This window comes from Pleurodeles waltl, chromosome 3_1 (assembly GCF_031143425.1).
Source record: "Pleurodeles waltl isolate 20211129_DDA chromosome 3_1, aPleWal1.hap1.20221129, whole genome shotgun sequence".
In the NCBI taxonomy this organism is placed as follows: Eukaryota; Metazoa; Chordata; class Amphibia; order Caudata; family Salamandridae; genus Pleurodeles; species Pleurodeles waltl.
In genome coordinates, this window is record NC_090440.1 from 8,789,661 (window position 1) to 8,807,780 (window position 18,120).

At 44.3% G+C, this 18,120-nt stretch overlaps 1 protein-coding gene across 1 annotated transcript in view; it reads left to right on the top strand.

The window, feature by feature from the left end:
• Positions 1–17,856, top strand: part of MYBPC3 (myosin binding protein C3) — a 337,466-nt gene extending 319,610 nt beyond the window's left edge. The window contains exons 32-35 of the mRNA XM_069221629.1: positions 524–660; positions 5,261–5,447; positions 14,714–14,755; positions 16,913–17,856. Coding sequence (XP_069077730.1) covers positions 524–660; positions 5,261–5,447; positions 14,714–14,724 — 335 coding nt within the window. The 3' untranslated portion in view covers positions 14,725–14,755; positions 16,913–17,856. The remainder of the gene's footprint in view (positions 1–523; positions 661–5,260; positions 5,448–14,713; positions 14,756–16,912) is intronic.
• The last annotated feature ends 264 nt before the right edge of the window (positions 17,857–18,120 follow it).

The following is an 18,120-nucleotide window of genomic DNA, read 5'->3' on the forward strand; positions in this document are numbered from 1 at the left end:
CCAACGGAACATGTCTGGACCTGTCATCACTACTCCCCTCAACAGAGCATGTCTGCCCTTCGAGGGGCACCAGGGGAGCCTCTGAGCTCCCTCTGGGCCGGGCTGTACCTGTGAGGAAGTGTCTGCTGGTCTAGAATCCAGAGGTGGAGCAGGCCAGTGAAGTTGGATGGACAAGCCCCTGTCCAGGCTGGGGTTTTTAGCTCACAGCAGCAGTGATTGCGACAAGTATGGACGACACTGCAGACGTCCCCTTGCACTCAGTGGGTCTGATATTCACTATATGGTTGGCTTCAGCCTCATTCACGGGTGATCATCCTGCTGTGAGGAGCATCCACTCAGTGCAGAGTGAGAAACCTCTCATTCCCCATTTTTTGATCAAGCCATTAGGTAGGGGTGTAGCACCCAGATACCTTCAAGTGTGATAGAGATGCGCTATACAAATACTGATTGATTGATTTCACAAGGAAAAAAGTCTGGCCCACGCGAGGCTGTTACTGATTCTAATGTCCTGTGTCATCAACAGGTGTGGAGTACAAACCCCCCGACTACAAAATGGCTGAGTTTGCGGAAGCACCAAAATTCACGCACCCACTGATGAGCCGGTCTGTGATTGCTGGATACAACGTGACGCTGAGCTGCGCTGTCCGCGGAACCCCCAAGGTATGGACACTAAAGAGATGGATGGGTGCACTAGGGTGCCACATTCACAGACACATCCCTGCACTTGTCCTACACTCAGAAAGGCAGAGCTCAGGTGTGCACGAGTAAACATCATGGTCACAATACACTGCCTCGCCTGCTGTTCTCTCACCACAAAGCTAAGACACCTACCCACCTCCTCAAAAATGCATCCAGATGTAGGGCCCAATTCACAAAGGTAAACTTTGACCAAAAGTCTAAGAGCCTGATTTAGATATCGGTGAACGGGTTACTCTGTTACAAGGGTAGCGATATATCGTCCGCAGAAATCTAAATCCCATTAAATCCTATGGGATTTAGATTTCAGCGTACGGGATATCCGTCAGACACTTGAGATCATCTTCTTCCCGGCAGATTCATATACCCCGCGTCAATAGATCAGGGGGAGGAAACTCCTATATCATCAAGGCTGCCCGTCTCTAGAATTCCCTACCTCCTGAGCTCCGCCATGAACCTTCTGAATCTCTTTTTAGGAAGAGGTTGAAAACCATTCTCTTCAGTCGCTAGCCTGTCCTTCCTGCTCTCTTCAAGAACTTTCCTGTACCTTCAGCGCTGGGATGCCCTAGGGTAGCTACGCGCTCTATAAATGCATAAAAACTAAACTAAACTAAACTAAACTAATTGTGATGGAGTAACCCATCCACGAATATCTAAGTGAGGCCCTAAGTTTACCACTTTCGGTATTCACAAAGTTAAGTTATAAGTAGTATCTTCACGTTAGCACTCAGGATGGAATCTCTGCACTCCGGGTGAAATATCCACACTCAGGACGGGCATCCTCCCCGGGTGTGGAGATTCCACCCCCACTGCAGAGGTAAAGATACTACTGGAAACTTTGCTTTGTGGATGCTAAAAAGTATTAAAATTTGACTTTTGGTCTAAACTTAGACCAACAGTCTAACTTTACTGTTGTGAATCAGGCCCATAAATATTTTCATTCTCTCTCTACTGTGTTGTGTTGCAGTGTCGCTTGCACAAAATGTCACATGCTTCATGTAAAAAACAGAAACCTATTGTTTTTTAAGCACAGATTGTTAGACTTGGGTTTTTTGGTTGGGTAGGGTGTGCACCTCAGCCCAGCACTCTCCTCGGGGTAAGTTACACACCATAGGTAACCTGTGCTCACCCCTGGTAGCTACACAGAGCAGTCCGGCCTATCCCCAGAGGGCATCTGTAACGCGCTTGTGCAACACACTCACAGTAGTAACTCAATAAAGACACCACAAAAGCGACTGTGCACAGGGTTATATAAAATATATGTTCCTTCTACAGTAAGTGTCACAGCCTACACAATAACATAGCGGGTGATACCCCGAATGCAGTTACTGTACTGGAGTTCAGTGCCCTGATGGTGCCACGGTCGTCGTGTTATACATGGGGCAGCACCAAGCCATGCCAGCTAGTGCTTCTTCCGGATAACAACACGAGCTGCGAAAATAGTGCGGATTGTGTGAGTTCTGCACTTATACCCATTACCCTGTGGCCTCGGAGCCCCCATAGGGCGCATGCGCGACATGAGTCAGTGGAGACACATGAGGCCAGATGTAGGAAGCCTTTTGCGCCTCGCAAACGGCGAAAAACGCAGTTTGCGAGGCACAAAAGGCCTTACGCGATGCAGAGTCACATTTTGCGAGTCGGTACTGACTCGCAAAATGTGATTCCGACTCGCAAGTAGGAAGGGGTGTTCCCTTCCTATTTGCGACCGCATCGCGATGTTGAGTTGCTTTGTGACCGCGAAAGCGGTCGCAAACCAACTCGCAGTTACCATCCACTTGAAGTGGATGGTAACTCATTCGCAGAAGGGAAGGGGTCCCCATGCAGCAGATACAGATAGACACATGTATGCTAAGACACAACAGATGCACTTAGACACATGTATGCTAAGACGCAGCAGATGAACTTAGACACATGTATGCTAAGGCGCAGCAGATGCACTTAGACACATGTATGCTAAGGCGCAGCAGATGCACTTAGACACATGTATGCTAAGACGCAGCAGATACACTTAGACATGTATGCTAAGACGCAGCAGATGAACTTAGACACATGTATGCTAAGGCGCAGCAGATGCACTTAGGCACATGTATGCTAAGACGCAACAGATGCACTTAGACACATGTATATTATGATGCAGCAGATGAACTTAGACACATGTATGCTAAGGCGCAGCAGATGCACTTAGACACATGTATGCTAAGACGCAACAGATGCACTTAGACACATGTATGCTAAGACGTAACAGATGCACTTAGACACATGTATGCTAAGACGCAGCAGATGCACTTAGACACATGTATGCTAAGACACAACAGATGCACATAGACACATGTATGCTAAGACGCAGCAGATACACTTAGACACATGTATGCTAAGACGCAGCAGATACACTTAGACACATGTATATTATGATGCAGCAGATACACATAGACGCATGTAAACTAAGACGCAGCAGATGCACTTAGACACATGTATGCTAAGACACAACAGATGCACATAGACACATGTATGCTAAGACGCAGCAGATACACTTAGACACATGTATATTATGATGCAGCAGATACACATAGACGCATGTAAACTAAGACGTAACAGATGCACATAGACACATGTATGCTAAGACGCAGCAGATGCACACAGACACATGTATGCTAAGACGCAGCAGATACACTTAGACACATGTATGCTAAGACGCAGCAGATACACTTAGACACATGTATATTATGATGCAGCAGATACACATAGACGCATGTAAACTAAGACGCAACAGATGCACATAGACACATGTATGCTAAGACGCAGCAGATGCACTTAGACATGTATGCTAAGACGCAGCAGATACACTTAGACATGTATGCTAAGACGCAACAGATACACTTAGACACATGTAAACTGAAATGTAGCAGATACACACGCGTCCGCTAACAGACACACATGTACTCAGCACAGTGATAGATGCTCCTTGTTAGCTGTTCTCACAATAGTTTTGCGAAGTTCCAGGTGCATTCAATGTTCTTTAATTTCACAGCCCAAGATCTCCTGGTACAAGAATAAGGTTGACCTGTGGGGTGAGCCCAAGTTCCGCATGTTCAGTAAGCAGGGCGTGGTGACCCTGGAGATCCGCAAGCCCAGCCCCTTCGCATCGCGATGTTGAGTTGCTTTGTGACCGCGAAAGCGGTCGCAAACCAACTCGCAGTTACCATCCACTTGAAGTGGATGGTAACTCATTCGCAGAAGGGAAGGGGTCCCCATGCAGCAGATACAGATAGACACATGTATGCTAAGACACAACAGATGCACTTAGACACATGTATGCTAAGACGCAGCAGATGAACTTAGACACATGTATGCTAAGGCGCAGCAGATGCACTTAGACACATGTATGCTAGACGCAGCAGATGCACTTAGACACATGTATGCTAAGGCGCAGCAGATGCACTTAGACACATGTATGCTAAGACGCAGCAGATACACTTAGACATGTATGCTAAGACGCAGCAGATGAACTTAGACACATGTATGCTAAGGCGCAGCAGATGCACTTAGACACATGTATGCTAAGACGCAGCAGATACACTTAGACACATGTATGCTAAGACGCAACAGATGCACTTAGACACATGTATATTATGATGCAGCAGATGAACTTAGACACATGTATGCTAAGGCGCAGCAGATGCACTTAGACACATGTATGCTAAGACGCAACAGATGCACTTAGACACATGTATGCTAAGACGTAACAGATGCACTTAGACACATGTATGCTAAGACGCAGCAGATGCACTTAGACACATGTATGCTAAGACACAACAGATGCACATAGACACATGTATGCTAAGACGCAGCAGATACACTTAGACACATGTATGCTAAGACGCAGCAGATACACTTAGACACATGTATATTATGATGCAGCAGATACACATAGACGCATGTAAACTAAGACGCAGCAGATGCACTTAGACACATGTATGCTAAGACACAACAGATGCACATAGACACATGTATGCTAAGACGCAGCAGATACACTTAGACACATGTATGCTAAGACGCAGCAGATACATTTAGACACATGTATATTATGATGCAGCAGATACACATAGACGCATGTAAACTAAGACGCAACAGATGCACATAGACACATGTATGCTAAGACGCAGCAGATGCACATAGACACATGTATGCTAAGACGCAGCAGATACACTTAGACACATGTATGCTAAGACGCAGCAGATACACTTAGACACATGTATATTATGATGCAGCAGATACACATAGACGCATGTAAACTAAGACGCAACAGATGCACATAGACACATGTATGCTAAGACGCAGCAGATGCACTTAGACATGTATGCTAAGACGCAGCAGATACACTTAGACATGTATGCTAAGACGCAACAGATACACTTAGACACATGTAAACTGAAATGTAGCAGATACACACGCGTCCGCTAACAGACACACATGTACTCAGCACAGTGATAGATGCTCCTTGTTAGCTGTTCTCACAATAGTTTTGCGAAGTTCCAGGTGCATTCAATGTTCTTTAATTTCACAGCCCAAGATCTCCTGGTACAAGAATAAGGTTGACCTGTGGGGTGAGCCCAAGTTCCGCATGTTCAGTAAGCAGGGCGTGGTGACCCTGGAGATCCGCAAGCCCAGCCCCTTCGACGGAGGTGTCTACGTCTGCAAAGCGGTGAACGAGCACGGGGAGGCCGAGATAGAGTGCCGGCTCGAAGTGCGAAGTAAGCCACTGTGGGAGTTTGTGGGGGAGCAAGAGGCTGGTTCATTTGTAGGGGTGCGGTAGAATGTATTTAATACTCATAGTAGAGACTCAGGGGATAAAGTATCTTTAATACTCAGAGACACTGGGTAAAGTATCATTAATGCTCATAGCATACATAGACTCAGGGTGTGAAGCATCAATAATACTCATAGCAGAGACTCATGGGGTAAGTTATCAATACTCATATCAGAGACTCAGGGGGTAAAGTATCAGCAATACTCAAAGCAGAGACTCAGGAGGTGCAGTAGCATCAATACTCATAGCAGAGACTCTGAGTGTAAACTATCAATAACACTCATAGCAGAGACTCATGGGATGAGGTATTTATCGTACTCATAGCATAGACTCAGGGGGTAAAGTATCATCAGTACTCAAAGTAGAGATTCAGAGGATAAAGTACCATCAAAACTCATAGTAGAGGCTCAATGGGTCAACATGTCATCAATACTCATATCAGAGACTCAGGGGGTAAAGTATCAGCAATACTCACAGTAGAGACTCAGGGGATGAAGTATCATTAATACTCAAAGCAGAGACTCATGAGGTGCAGTAGCATTAATACTCATTGCAGAAACTCTGAGTGTAAACTATCAATAACACTCATAGCAGACTCATGGGATGAGGTATTTATCGTACTCATAGCATAGACTCAGGGGGTAAAGTATCATCAGTACTCAAAGTAGAGATTCAAGGGATAAAGTGCCGTCAAAACTTATAGTAGAGGCTCAATGGGTCAACATGTCATCAATACTCATAGCAGAGACTCAGGGTGTAAAGTATCAATAATACTTATAGTAGAGACTCAAGGGGTAAAATGTCATCATTACTCACAGCAGAGACTCAGAAGGTAAATTATCAATAGTACTCATACAGACACTCAGGAGGTAAAGTAGTACTGATAGTAGAGCTGAAGGGGAAAATCATCATCCATTCTCATAACAGCGACTAAGGGGGTAAAGTATCATCAGTACTCACAGTAGAGACTTACAGGATAATGTATCATCAATACTCATAGAAGAGACTCCGGGTTAAAGTATCATCAGTACTCACAGTAGAGACTAAGGAGATAAAGTATCATTAATACTCATAGTGTAGACTTGAGGGGACAGTATCATCAAGACTCACAGTAGAGGCTTAGGGTGTGTAGTATCAGTAATACTCATAGCAGAGACTCATGGTGTATAGTATCAGTAATACTCATAGCAGAGACTCATGGGGTAATGTATCATTGATGATCATGGTAGAGATTCAGGAGTAAAGTATCATCGATACTGATAGTACAGGCTCAGGGGGAACAGTATAGTCAATACTCACAGCAGAGACTTCGGGGGTAAAGTATACATAATGCTTATAGTAGAGACTCATGGGATGAGGTATCATTGATGATCATGGTAGAGATTCAGGGGTAAAGTATCATCAATACTCATAGCAGAGGCTCAGGTGTATATTATCAATAATACTCATAGTAGAGGCTCAGGGTGTATAGTATCAGTAATACTCACAGCAGAGACTCATGGGATAAGGTATCATTGATGATCATGGTAGAGATTCAGGAGTAAAGTATCATCGATACTGATAGTACAGGCTCAGAGGGAACAGTATAGTCAATACTCACAGCAGAGACTCCGGGGGTAAAGTATAAATAATGGTCGTAGCAGAGACTCATGGGATGAGGTATCAATGATGATCGTGATAGAAATTCAGGGGTAAAGTATCATCAATACTCATAGCAGAGGCTCAGGTGTATATTATCAATAATACTCATAGTAGAGGCTCAGGGTGTATAGTATCAGTAATACTCATAGCAGAGACTCATGGGGTAATGTATCATTGATGATCATGGTAGAGATTCAGGAGTAAAGTATCATCGATACTGATAGTACAGGCTCAGGGGGAACAGTATAGTCAATACTCACAGCAGAGACTCCGGGGGTAAAGTATAAATAATGGTCGTAGCAGAGACTCATGGGATGAGGTATCAATGATGATCATGGTAGAAATTCAGGGGTAAAGTATCATCAATACTCATAGCAGAGGCTCAGGTGTATATTATCAATAATACTCATAGTAGAGGCTCAGGGTGTATAGTATCAGTAATACTCATAGCAGAGACTCGTGGGGTAATGTATCATTGATGATCATGGTAGAGATTCAGGAGTAAAGTATCATCGATACTGATAGTACAGGCTCAGGGGGAACAGTATAATCAATACTCACAGCAGAGACTCCGGGGGTAAAGTATACATAATGCTTATAGCAGAGACTCATGGGATAAGGTATCATTGATGATCATGGTAGAGATTCAGGGGTAAAGTATCATCAATACTCATAGCAGAGGCTCAGGTGTATATTATCAATAATACTCATAGTAGAGGCTCAGGGTGTATAGTATCAGTAATACTCATAGCAGAGACTCATGGGATAAGGTATCATTGATGATCATGGTAGAGATTCAGGAGTAAAGTATCATCGATACTGATAGTACAGGCTCAGAGGGAACAGTATAGTCAATACTCACAGCAGAGACTCAGAAGGTAAATTATCAATAGTACTCATACAGACACTCAGGAGGTAAAGTAGTACTGATAGTAGAGCTGAAGGGGAAAATCATCATCCATTCTCATAACAGCGACTAAGGGGGTAAAGTATCATCAGTACTCACAGTAGAGACTTACAGGATAATGTATCATCAATACTCATAGAAGAGACTCCGGGTTAAAGTATCATCAGTACTCACAGTAGAGACTCAGGAGATAAAGTATCATTAATACTCATAGTGTAGACTTGAGGGGACAGTATCAGCAAGACTCACAGCAGAGGCTCAGGGTGTGTAGTATCAGTAATAGTCATAGCAGAGACTCATGGGGTAATGTATCATTGATGATCATGGTAGAGATTCAGGAGTAAAGTATCATCGATACTGATAGTACAGGCTCAGGGGGAACAGTATAGTCAATACTCACAGCAGAGACTCCGGGGGTAAAGTATAAATAATGCTTATAGTAGAGACTCATGGGATAAGGTATCATTGATGATCATGGTAGAGATTCAGGGGTAAAGTATCATCAATACTCATAGCAGAGGCTCAGGTGTATATTATCAATAATACTCATAGTAGAGGCTCAGGGTGTATAGTATCAGTAATACTCATAGCAGAGACTCATGGGATAAGGTATCATTGATGATCATGGTAGAGATTCAGGAGTAAAGTATCATCGATACTGATAGTACAGGCTCAGAGGGAACAGTATAGTCAATACTCACAGCAGAGACTCCGGGGGTAAAGTATAAATAATGGTCGTAGCAGAGACTCATGGGATGAGGTATCAATAGTACTCATATCCGAGCCAGGTAGGACACCCGCGGCACTGGACCCATCACTGGCCCACTGTGAAACGCTGGCTTCCTTCTTTGTTAGCAAAGTGCAGGATATCCAGACCTCCCTGCTGCAAGATAACCAAGACTCGTCTCAAACTCCCTTCATATCGTCGCCTGATGCAACTATTCTGGATCTGGGCGCACTCTCTGCCGCCAGAAATACTTTAACCACCTGGGATAGTCTCGATCTACCTACGTCCGTGTCCCTGAATCAAAGAATTAAATCAGGGTGGCCAAAGGATCCATCTCCTCTGGCAAAGCTCTGGCTTCTTAATTGTGACATACTGACTGGTTTGGTTAATCTTGTCAATCGCTCACTCCAACAGGCCTATGTTCCTCTGGAGTGGAAGCCTGGGATGGCTCTCCCCTTCCTAAAGAAAGCTAACCTAGATCCAGAAATCTGGTCTAACTACAAACCTATCTCCCTGCTTCCCGTAATGTCCACGATCCTTGAAAGGAAGTCTGTCCCCAGCTTTCTGTCTTTGAGGAGTCTCAAAAACGCCTTCACAATTCTCAGTTCACATCAGAGCAGGACACAGACAGAGTCGCCCTGTTGGGTGTTACTGACCACTTGAGAAAGCTACAGGACAATGGGGAGACAGCAGCACCGGCTCTTCTGGATCCCAGTGCGGCGTATGATATGGTGGGGATCCTGGGGATCCCGGGGAAAGCTTTAAAGTGTCCCTCCTCCTTTCTGAGTGATCGCTCTTCTCAGCTTTTCTCCAAAGGAGTCATGTCTAAAGGGGTGTTCTGACCCCGGGAGTCCCGCAGGGATCAACCTTAAGTCCGGGTCTCTTAAACAACGGTTGTTAGGCCTGGTGGAGCAGATGGGTCTCACAAGTGTTTCCTACCCTGATGATGCTCAGATCATCTTTTCCTTATCATGCTCTCATGATCACAGCTCCAGCTCCTGAACCTCCTCTTTAGCCCAGGTGGCCACCTGGAGGAGTAATAATTTGCTGAAGCTCTATGGCAATAAAACTGGGGTGTTAATTCTTGGGAAAAATCCCGGCCTCTGGGGCTTGCAACATTGGGGGAGATTCCCTCGCAGGTAACCAAAGCTAAGGTCCTTATGACAACAGGCTTTCTACGAACCGCAGGTGGCCGAGGTGGCCGGAAGCTGTTTCGCTGCCTTGAAATGGTTTTGCAAATGTATTTAGATGCTCCCCCTGAATGCTCAGAAAATAGTGGTCCAGGCGTTAATTCAGTCTTGTCTGGACTATGGAAATATCGACAAGGCATCCCCGAGGCGGCCTGAAGTGGTACAGAATGCAGCGTGAGACTGATTATCGACTTCCGCTGTCTGCCTCTGTGACTGCTCTCCGCCATGAATTACACTGGCTCGGGGCAGAAAAACGCATTCAGTTTAAGGCCTTATGCTACGTCTCTAAGGGCAGAACAGGAGCTGCCCCGCCTACCTTGCTCACCTGATCAAAACATAGCAATGGACTCGGAACTTACGCATCAGCAAACTTTCCCTCTGCTGCGCACTCAAGTTTAGACTCACTCGCATGCAGGCTGCTCGTTCCGTACAATAGGCCGCAAGCTCTGGAGTATCCTCCCTACACAACGTAGGACTTCTACCTCTCCGAGTATAAGATACTCATAGTAGACACTCAGGGGGGTTAAGTATCTTTATTAGGGTTAATGTGTCAAAAAATACCGATAGCAGAGACTCAGGGAGTGAAGTATCATCAATATTCATAGCGGAGAGTCAGGGGGTGAAGTACCATCAGTACTCAAAGTAGAGATTCAAGGGATAAAGTATTATCAAAAGTCATAGCAGAGGCTCAATGGGGCAAAGAGTCATCAATACTCACAGTAGAGACTCGGAATAAAGTATCATTAATACTCATAGTAGGGACTCAAGGGAAAAGTATCATCAATACTCATAGCAGAGACTCAAGGGGTAGAGTATCATTAATACTCATAGCATAGGAGAAAGCACTATTAATGCTCATAGCAGAAACTCAGTGGGTAAAGTTTCATCAATACTCATAATAGAGACTCAGAGTAACATATCATCGGTACTCATAGGTGCAAGTCAGGGGATAAAGTATTATTAATACTCATAGCAGAACGCAGGGAGTAAAGTATCATCAACACTCATAGCAGGTACTGAAGAGGAAAGGTGTTATCAATACTCATAGCAGACATTCATGAGTAAAGTATCATTGATACTCATAGTAGAGATGCAGGGGTAAAGTATCATCAATACTCATAGCAGAGTCTCAGGGGGAAATGTATCATCAATACTCATAGCAGAGTTTCTGGTGGTAAAATATCAATAATACTCATAGCAGAGACTCATGGGATGAGGTATCAATAGTATATATAGCAGAGACTCAAGGGCTAAAGTATCATCGATACTCACAGTAGAGACTCAGAGGAGTTAGGTATCTTTAATACTCATAGCAGAGACTCGGGGTAATGTATTATCAATACTCATAGCGGAGATTCAGGGGTGGAGTGTCATCAAACTCACAGTGGAGACTTAGGTGTTAAGTATCAGAAATACTCATAGAAGAAACTCAGGGGTTAAAGTATCATCAATAGCCACAGTAGAGACTCAAGGGATAAAGTAGCACTAATAAACACAATAAAGGCTCAAGGGGGAAATTATCATCAATACTCCAAGCAGAGACTAATAGGGTAAAGTGTCTATATTACTCATAGCAGAGACTCAGCAGGTAAAGTATCATTGATACTCATAGTAGAGACTCAGAGAGTAAAGTATCTTCAATAAACATAGCAGAGTCTCAGGCAGTAAAGTACCATCAATACTCATAGCAGAGACTCTAGGTGTTAAGACTCATCAATACTCATAGCAGAGACGTATGGGTGAATTATCATCCATACTGATAGAAGAGACTAACGGGTAAAGAATCATTAATAGACACAGTAGAGACTCAGAGGACAAAGTATCATTAATACCCATACTAAAGACTCAGGGGGTAATGTATCTTTCATACTCATAGCAGAGTCTCAGGCGGTACAGTATCAGCAATACTCATAGCAGAAACTGAGTTCAAAGGATCATTAGTGCTCATTGCAGAGACTCAGGGGTTAAAGTATCATCAATAGCCACAGTAGAAACTCAAGGGATTAAGTAGCACTAATAAACATAGTAAAGGCTCAAGGGGGAGATTATCATCAATACTTATGGCAGGGACTAATGGGGTAAAGTGTCTATAGTACTCATAGCAGAGACTCAGCAGGTAAAGTATCATTGATACTCATAGTAGAGACTCAGAAAGTAAAGTATCTTTAATAAACATAGCAGAGTCTCAGGCGGTAAAGTACCATCAGTACTCATAGCAGAGACTCTAGGTGTTAAGACTCATCAATACTCATAGCAGAGACGTATGGGTGAATTAACATCAATACTGATAGAAGAAACTAAGGGATAAAGTATAATTAATAGACACAGTAGAGACTCAGGGGACAAAGTATCATTAATACCCATACTAAAGACTCAGGGGATAATGTATCTTTCATACTCATAGCAGAGACTCAGGCAGTACAGTATCAGCAATACTCATAGCAGAAACTGAGTTCAAAGGATCATTAGTGCTCATTGCAGAGACTCAGGGGTTAAAGTATCATCAATAGCCACAGTAGAAACTCAAGGGATAAAGTAGCACTAATAAACATAGTAAAGGCTCAAGGGGGAGATTATCATCAATACTTATGGCAGGGACTAATGGGGTAAAGTGTCTATAGTACTCATAGCAGAGACTCAGCAGGTAAAGTATCATTGATACTCATAGTAGAGACTCAGAAAGTCAAGTATCTTTAATAAACATAGCAGAGTCTCAGGCGGTAAAGTACCATCAGTACTCATAGCAGAGACTCTAGGTGTTAAGACTCATCAATACTCATAGCAGAGACGTATGGGTGAATTATCATCAATACTGATAGAAGAAACTAAGGGATAAAGTATAATTAATAGACACAGTAGAGACTCAGGGGACAAAGTATCATTAATACCCATACTAAAGACTCAGGGGATAATGTATCTTTCATACTCATAGCAGAGACTCAGGCAGTACAGTATCAGCAATACTCATAGCAGAAACTGAGTTCAAAGGCTCATTAGTGCTCATTGCAGAGACTCAGGGGGGAACTATAATATATACACATAGGAGAGACTAAGGTGGCAAAGGATCATCATTACTCATAGTAGAGACTCAGGGGATCAACTATCATCAATACTTGTAGTAGAGACTCAGGGGGGAAAGTATCATCAATACTCATAACACAGACTCCAATGGGGGGGGTTAAAGTATTAATAATACTCATAGTAAAGACTCCTGGGGTGAGTAATCCATAGTAATCATAGCAGAGATGAGGGTAAAGTATCACTGATACTCATAGTAGAGACTCAGGGCTAAAGTATATTTAATGTTCTTATCTGAGACTCCAGAGGGTAAAGTATCATCAATTGTCATAGAAGAGACTCAGGTTAAGGTATAGCACAGGCTCAGGGTGTAAATTATCAATAATACTTATAGTAGAGACTCACGAAGTAAAGTATCATAATTACTCATAGTACAGTCTCATAGGATAAAGTATCATCAGTAGTCATAGTAAAGATTCAGGGAATAATGTATCTTCAATATTCATAACAGAAACTCAGTGGGTCACACTATAATTAGTACTCATAGTGGAGACTCAGGGGTGAACTATCATTAATACACATAGGAGAGACATAGGTAGTAAAGTATCATCAACACTCACAGAAGAGACTCTGAGGATACATATCATAAATACTCTTATCAGAAACTAAGGGGGTAAAATATCATTAATACTCATAGTAGAGACTCAGGAGATAAAGTATCATTAGTATTTGTACTAGAGATTCAAGGGAGAAGTATCATCAAAACTCATAGCAAAGACTCAGGGGATAAAGTATCATCAATTCTCACAGATGAGACTCAGGGGGTAAAGTATCATTATGACTCACAGTAGATACTCAGGGCACAAAGTATAATTAATACTCATAGTAGAGACTCAGGATGTAACTTATAGCAGAGACACAGGTGGTGACATACCATTACTACTCATAGCAGAGACTCAGGGGATAAAGTATCATCAAACCTCATAGTAGAGACTCAATGAGGTAAAGTGTCATCAGTACTCATAGCACAGGCTCAGGATGTAAATTATCAATAATACTTATAGTAGAGACTCACGAAGTAAAGTATCATAATTACTCATAGCAGAGACTCAGAGGTGACAGTATCAGTAATACTCATAGCAGAGACTCTTGGATAAGGTAATAATAGTACTCATCGGAGACACTCGGGGTCAACTATCATCAATACTCATAGCAGAGACTCAGGCAGAAAAGTATAATTAATATTCACTGGAGAGGGTCATGGTAAAGCCCTGACTAGGAATATTAAGGCATATTCCATAGGTGGGTAGAAAGTATTAGGGCACAAACTCTAGGGGAGCAGCGGGGGCAGTAGATTAGGCCACAAACTCCCAGGGCATGGATAGTAGTGGTAGGGGTCATACTATAGGTGGACAGGGGCAGTAGTGTTAGGGTGCTGACACTAGAGAGGCAGAGGCAGTAGTATTCTTGACATAGGTCCCCTGGGTACCAGTGGAATAGCAATCAAAGACTCAGAAGGTGGAGTGAAAACATAGTGCCTGGAAGCATGATCCCAAATGCTCAAGCCATGAGGTCCCAGACTTGGCCTTACCCAGGGCTGTGGAGATGCCCATCAACCAGATAATGTTTGTTCTTTAGTTCTTTCTCCAGCATTGATTGATGTTTGCTTCTGGTTTCATCCTTTTGCCTCTTAGGTATTCATTACTTCTCTCTCTCTTTTTTCCCAGTGCCTCAGTAAAGTAATCACCGCTGCTTGTCAGAGACTGAAGGTATGTCCAATGCCCCGCCCAGACTGTAGGCACGGGGTGCAGTAAGGATGGGGGGCTGGAGTGAGGTGTGGTGTGATGGACTGGGGTGCAGTGGGAAGGGATGTGGTAATACCTTAAGGGATGCTGTTGGTCCGGGTGGGATGTAAAGTGGGACATGATATGTTTAGTAGGAGAGAGATATGTGTGGGCATCTTGGGTGGGGGAACTAGACAAAAAGGTGTGATGGTGTCAGTCTCTGGGGCCTCAAACAGACCTCCACAATCTGTAACCTCCTATTATCTGGTCTCCAGGGACATGCACCAAGAAGATACCACTACATTATGTAGAACTCAATTTCTAGTTTTATGACCAATTGTGTGTTCACTGGTAACCTGAAGACAAACATTCCTCTATTTCATGATCTGTTTCTGGATTGTTCACTGTTGTTCCAAACCTTTTCCCTGTAAAGCACTGTCATCTTGTGCTCAGGTCTTCAGGCATTTTATCACAAACCTAGGTAAATGAATGGTGTGGGTGGAACCAAAGAGAGATGTTAGTGGTAGAGCCACATGATGGAGCCCAGGAGACATGGAAGGCAGAGCTGGATGATGGAGCCACCCAGAGCTGGTGGAGGCAGCGTTGGGTAGTGGACCCTAGAGATATCGGCGATTGAATCAGAGATAAGTGAAGGAGCAAGAGACACATTAAGAGTCTGGACATCAATGAGAGAGTCAGAGATAGGTGAAGGAGCAAGAGACAGATTAGGAGTCTAGACATCAGTGATAGAGTGAGAGAGGTGATGGAGCAGGAGACAGATTAGGAGTCTAGACATCAGTGATAGAGTGAGAGAGGTGATAGAGCAGGACACAGATTAGGAGTCTAGACGTCAGTGACAGAGGTGATGGAGCAAGAGACAGATTAGGAGTCTAGACATCAGTGATAGAGTGAGAGAGGTGATGGAGCAGGAGACAGATTAGGAGTCTAGACATCAGTGATAGAGTGAAAGAGGTGATAGAGCAGGACACAGATTAGGAGTCTAGACGCCAGTGACAGAGGTGATGGAGCAAGAGACAGATTAGGAGTCTAGACATCAGTGATAGAGTGAGAGAGGTGATGGAGGAGGAGACAGATTAGGAGTCTAGACGTCAGTGACCGAGGTGATGGTGCAAGAGACAGATTAGGAGTCTAGACATCAGTGATAGAGTGAGAGAGGTGATGGAGCAAGTGACAGATTAGGAGTCTAGACATCAGTGATAGAGTGAGAGAGGTTATGGAGCAGGAGACAGACTTGCAGTCTAGACATCAGTGATAGAGTGAGAGAGGTGATGGTGCAGGAGACAGATTAGGAGTCTAGACATCAGTGATAGAGTGAGAGAGGTGATAGAGCAGGAGACAGATTAGGAGTCTAGACATCAGTGATAGAGTGAGAGAGGTGATAGAGCAAGAGACAGATTAGGAGTCTAGACATCAGTGAGAGAGTGAGAAAGGTGATGGTGCAAGAGACAGATTAGGAGTCCATACATCGGTGACAGAGCTGATGGAGCAAGAGACAGATTAGGAGTCCAGACATCAGTGATACAGTGAGAGAGGTGATGGAGCAAGCGACAGATTAGGAGTCTAGACATCAGTGATAGAGTGAGAGAGGAGATGGAGCAGGAGAGAGATTAAGGGTCTAGACATCAGTGATAGAGTGAGATAGGCGATGGAGCAGGAGACAGATTAGGAGTCTAGACATCAATGATAGAGTCAGAGTATAAATGAGAGAGCCAGTACCAGGTAGAGGAAGGAGAGATAGATCCCAAGCGATGGAGTTAGGGGTATTAGATGGTCCTGGCAGTGGGTGATCACCAGGAGCAGCAGATGTCTGAACATCTACAGGGAATATTTGCTCCTCCAGAGAGAATGTTTGCACCGTCATCTCTTATCTGTTATTTTTGTGTGTTTGCTGCTTTTAGTGTAACCCATAGCATCATCCATCCTTCTTGCGCCTGTTTTTTCTCTCCTCAGTTTTGACTTGTTCTTTCCCCTCGTCCAATCTTTTAGTGAGTGCACAATCACATTCACTGCTTGGGTCTCCCCACCTCTGCTCCTTTCATTGGGTTTATCCCAGGCCCTCAGTCTCTCTCTATTCTTTCATGCCTTGTTTCTCACTGATATGTCCTTTCTCTCTCCCCTGAGGTGGTGATGGAAGTTGCTGGTGGGACTGGAACAGGAGTGAAGATGAAGGCTAAGGGAGGCCCCCTGCGGCTATGTGTCTGTCACTGTGATCTTAACTCTCCATGAAAGTTTTGGGCGAATCTTTCAACATGAAACCCACATTCTTAACTCATAAAGCGATGATATCTCTGTTCTCGTGTCTTCATGCCAGATTTTGTGCCGCGGCACCACTAGACTGGTATCACTGTCCCAGAGTCCCGGTGTCGCTTTCCCAATGCCCTTGTCGTGGTGCCACGAACCTGGAATCCCTGTTGTAGAGTCTTAACTCCTGGTGTCTCAATCCCAGGATCCCCAGACCGGTAACTCCAAAGCGGTGTCCCTATCCCAGCATCATTACCCTGATATATCTCTAGCAGAGGGCCAGCTCTGGTGTGGCTATCCCAGTGTCCTTGCCCTGGTGGCTATGCCCTCATATCTCCAGCCAGAGTCTCTGTCCTAGAGTCTGACGCGGCACTACCCAAGGCTCAATCAATCAATCAGGGAATTGGTAAAGCGCACTACTCACCCGTGAGGGTCTCAAGGCTCATGGCACAAGGTCTCGCTGAGTACTAACAGCTGCCATGGAACCATGTGTCCCTCTGCTCTCTGTTCTACCAGACTCCTATTTGTGTCAGGAATCCCCTCACTGCTGTGAGACCCTGAGGGCCAAGCCCACCATCAAGGAACAGCCCTCGAACTGCCATGGAGATGCTCAGCAGAGGCTTCAGACGCACTGCTGCAGTGATGAGGAGGGGGCGGGAGGAAGGTGATTGGCAGACCTGGGACCCAGTCCTGGATCTGTCTCTAGCTGCCTTGTAAATGTGTATCGATGGGACCCGTGGGGTGCGTATGTTTATGATCCATGTGTTTGACTTGTAAGCTTTAATGTTAGTATATGAATAATAAAATATCACCTTATATTAGCATCTCAAGCGCTTTTGCATTCATTATCATCAAAAACCCTGTTGGCCTCTTGCATGGTGCACACGACACCCAGAAACTGTCGCTCAGTCCATCTGGAAACGGAGATCCGATGTTCCTAGGTCAGTTATGAAATACTGGACTTGTCATAATTGGAACCTTTCCCCTCTGAAGCCCTGGGGTCTGAGTGCACCCCGCTAGCACTGGACTCTCCCATGCTGACACCCCGGGGCCTTCTTACTGTGGTACCCAAAGATGAGCACCGAGGG